General features: G+C 55.2%; 1 protein-coding gene across 1 annotated transcript in view; it reads left to right on the top strand.

Annotated features, from left to right (window-relative positions):
• The window catches only part of CERS4 (ceramide synthase 4), a 33659-nt gene extending 30029 nt beyond the window's left edge, over positions 1-3630 (top strand). Inside the window, exons 9-11 of the mRNA XM_024745776.1 lie at positions 75-189; positions 1908-2064; positions 2329-3630. Coding sequence (XP_024601544.1) covers positions 75-189; positions 1908-2064; positions 2329-2505 — 449 coding nt within the window. The 3' untranslated portion in view covers positions 2506-3630. The remainder of the gene's footprint in view (positions 1-74; positions 190-1907; positions 2065-2328) is intronic.
• Positions 3631-4302: the final 672 nt, after the last annotated feature.

Below are 4302 nucleotides of genomic sequence, written 5' to 3'. Positions count from 1 at the left end.
TTCTCGGCCCCGCCCCGCCCTTCCCGCGTGCTTCCGCCGCAGCTCCTCCCCCAGGTCTATTTCTCTCTGCTGTCCCCTCCAGGCCTGTAAGTTGTTCAACTACACGCACTGGCGGCGCGTGTGCGACGCTCTCTTCATCATCTTCTCGTTGGTCTTCTTCTACACTCGCCTCGTGCTCTTCCCCACCCAGTGAGTCAGCCCTCCCGCCGGGGGTTGGGGAGGTGGGGGGCGGCGGTAAGGTGGAGATCCAAGCCCGCCTCACCCTCCAGATAGCTGTGGAGTGTGGGCTGGGAGGTTTCCAGGAGGAGGCAAGGAAGGGTGTTCCCGGCACAGGGCGCAGCATATGCAAAGGCCCAGAGGTAGGAGAAACAGAAAACTGGGCTTAGTCGTCATCCCCTGCCGCGTGCCTGGAACACGGGTTGGGAGACAGCGTCGGGCCCCACGCGCTAAAGTCTTTGCCCGGCAATTTGATGAGCTTGTTGCAATAAGCAGAGGGAACAACGTGAAGGTCCCTGCTCACCTGGAGCTGACACTGGCAGGTGGGGAAATATAATAAGGCAAACAAGTAGACTATAGAATATGTGAGGCAGTGATCGTGCTAAAGAGAAAAAAAGTTGGGAAGGTCACAGGAACTGTGTGGATAGCTGGAAATAGGGTGGTCGGAGAAGGCCTCACTGACGGCGTTCATATATAGACTGCAGGGAGGTGAGGGAGAAAACTACTGATACTGATCACAGAGGGAAGAGCACGTGCAAAGGCCCTGAGGCAGGACCGTGCCCAGCATGTCGGAGGAACAGAGAGGAGGCCCGTGTGGCAGGACCAGAGTGAGCAAGAGGGAGAGAGGCAGGAGGGGAGCGCACAGAGCTGACGGGAGAGAATATGCAAGGTCTTACAGGCCTTGGGGAGAAGTTGGGCTTTTATCCCAAGCCAGGTGGGAGTCCTGGAGGGTTCTGAGCAGAGGATGGGTGGGACCTAAATCGAGTACTCACGGGCTCCCTCTGGTGGCTCCAGGGGGAATAGCTGGTAAGAGGTTGGAGCAGGAGCTGGGGGACCAGGGCGGAGGCGACAGCACTGGTCCGGGTGGGCAATGTTGGGGCTCGACCAATGCAGTCGAGAGAAGTGGGTGGACTCAGGGGGATGACTCAAGGGTCACGAGATGAGAACGGGCTCAGAGTTACTGCTTGAGGATCAGGAGCTTAGCTCTGGCTGCGCCGGGTTTGAGGGGTCTGCAACACGCCCCTCAGGCACCACCACCGAAAAGTGGAGGAAGCAGTGGACACCAGCCTGGGGTTCTGGGAGAGACGTCCATGTCCAGTGTTTGCAGTCGCAAGACTGGACAGAGTCACCGAAGACCAGGTGTGGACAGAGAGGCCCAATCCTGGGGCCCCCTGATGTTTGCAGGTCGGGGGAGCCTGCAGAGGAGATGGAGAGGGAGAAGCCATGAAGTGGGGGCATGGGAGTGTGGGTCCCTGCAGGCACATGAGGAAAGAACATGAGGAGGAGGGAGGCCAGCTGGGTGCCTGCTGTCTGATCAAGGCGGGTCACTGATGACCCTACAGCTGATCTGGGTGAAGGTGGTAGTGGGAGGGAATGGGGAGGGACCTGAGAAGGTGTGAAAGGACCACCCAGGAGAGCTGCTGGGACACTAAGCACCCCCTTGGGGTTTACAGTCACGACCGGCCAGTTGTCCAGCTTGTTCATTCTTTGAATTTAACATAACCAGGTGTGTGTGGGGGGGTACTTAAATGCCCAGCTGAAGGGCACAGGTATCATTCTTTGGAGGTGGGTAATGGGGAGCTATAGAAGGTCCTGGAGCAGGGAAGGTCACGCAAGTTAGAGATTCCTAGGACCGGGGGCAACAGCAGCCTATAACCCCTGCCTCTCTCCCTCCTGCCCACCCACCGTAGGATCCTCTATACCACATACTACGAGTCCATTGCCAACTCGGGCCCCTTCTTCGGCTACTACTTCTTCAACGCGCTTCTCATGACACTACAGCTGCTGCACGTGTTCTGGTCTTGCCTCATCCTCCGCATGATCTACAGCTTCATAAAGAAAGGCCAGGTAGGCGGTCCAGTGGTTAAGCCTCCCCGCCTTGTCAATGCAGGCGGTGTGGGTTCGATCCCTGGTCGGGGAACTAAGATCCCACATGCCATGCACGTAGCCCAAAACTTTTTATAAATAAATATTAAATAAGTAAATACATATAAAATAATTTTAAAAAAAGAAAGACCAGGTAGGGCCGGGCAAGGGTTGGCTAGCTTGTGCCTCCCTGGAGCCCCCAGCCCAGCCCCGCCCCGCGCCTCCTCCCTTCTCCCTGTTCCCCAGATGGAGAAGGATGTTCGCAGCGACGTGGAAGAGTCAGACTCCAGCGATGGGGAGGCAGCCCAGGAGTACCCGCAGCTGAAGAACAGGGCGGCTCACCGGCCCGGAGCAGCCCCCACCGATGGCCCTCGGAGCCGGGCAGCCAGGCGGATGGCCAACGGGCACACACCAGCCACGTAGCTGGCCGAGGACTGACCACAAGGGGCTGCCCCAGCACCCGGCAGCTCGGATTCGTGGGGCGGCTGGACTGGGGACCCTTGGGCCGATTCTGTGGAGACAGGGAGGGCCCCACCCCAGGGGCTGATGATCTGTCTCCAGCCCCTTCCTTCTGCCCACCCTCCCTCCTTCCCTCAGGCAAATGGACAGAGCTGCGGCCGGGGGAGAGAGGGGTACAGGCAGCCCGGCAACTGTGAAGAGCCCCAGGCTGAAAGGGGGTCAAATAAAACTTGACCGGAGCCAACTTCTCTGCCTGAGAGCTTGTGTCCCTGTCACAGCTCCTCATCTATCCCCAGAGGCCCCAAGGCAGCCAGGACTTACATACCTCACCAATGGGTCACTCACTGCCACCCCAAGACACAAGCCCACCCCCAGGGGACCCAGACAGTGAGCAGCGCGTGGGGACCCCCTGGGGTGAGTCCCCGACTCCCAGCAGAGCCTCAGCCAAGCTACCTCCTTCCACTCCAGGGCAGCCCTTGGTCAGCTACTCACAGACCTTGCGTACAGATGAGCAGGTGCTGGGCTCAGACAGGTGGAGTCCTTTGCCCAAAGTCACACAGGTCCAAACAGAAGGGCGAAGGGGAGACTCACACCTGTTCCTGCAGCCCCTGCTCAAGACTGGCAGATCCCCGTCCTCAAGGTCCCCAGGACCTCCCTGGAGACAGTGAAATAGGACTTCGTGGGAGGGCAACTTCCTGCAGGCTTCCCAAGGGTTCAGCTGGCTGATTTCACTGTCTCCTCAGGAGCTCTGCAGGAGGGTGCCCCCCCACACACACCCCAGAAATCACTGCCACAAGGTCCCACGCAGGGCCAGAATGTGCTGCATTCAGGGGAACACCAGAGACAGGAGTCAGAGAAGAGAGAGAAAGCGTGGGGGGACGGGTCTCACCTGTGCTTCTCAACAGAGGAGAGGATGGGAGTGGGGAGAGATGGCAGAGAGGAGAAAGGTCCCTGCTGTGTCTCCACTGAGAAACAAGGATGGAGGGAGAGGAAGGTGTTACATATGATCCAGCAATCCCACTCCTGGGCATATATCTGGACAAAACTATAACTCAAAAAGATACATGCACCCCCCCCCGCCATGTTCATAGCAGCACTATTCACAATATCAAGACATGGAAACAACCTAAATGTCCATCAACAGATGAATGGATAAAGAAGTGGCACACATATACAATGGAATATTACTCAGCCATAAAAAAGAAGGGATAATGCCATTTGCAGCCACGGGGATGGACCTAGAGGTCATCATACGAAGTGAAGTAACTAAGAAAAAGACAAATATCATACACTATCACTTACATGTAGAATCTAAAAACAAGGATAGACATGAACTTATCTACAAAACAGTAAGAGACCACAGACATAGAAAAACAAACCTATCGTTACCAAAGGTGGGGGGAGGGATAAATTAGGAGTTTGGGATTGGCAGATGCAAGCTATCATATATAGAATGGGTAAACAACAAGGTCCTACTGTGTAGCACAGGGAACTATTCAATATCCTGTGATAAACCATAATGGAAAAGAATATGAAAAAGAATGTATACGTATGTATAACTGAATCACTTTGCTGTACAACAGAAATTAACACATTGTAAATCAACCCTACTTCAATAAAATAAAAATGTTTTAAAAAGAGGCAGGTGTTAGAATCACTGGAAAGAGGGACTGGAAAGATGAGAGAGGAGGGAACAATTAGAAGAGCTGAGATGTCATGGGAAGTAGGAAACAAACAGGAAAAGAGAAGGGACAGTGGGGG

Source organism: Neophocaena asiaeorientalis, unplaced genomic scaffold, assembly GCF_003031525.2.
Source record: "Neophocaena asiaeorientalis asiaeorientalis breed wild unplaced genomic scaffold, Neophocaena_asiaeorientalis_V1.1 scaffold357, whole genome shotgun sequence".
In the NCBI taxonomy this organism is placed as follows: Eukaryota; Metazoa; Chordata; class Mammalia; order Artiodactyla; family Phocoenidae; genus Neophocaena; species Neophocaena asiaeorientalis.
This window is presented reverse-complemented; position numbering and strand designations above follow the sequence as displayed.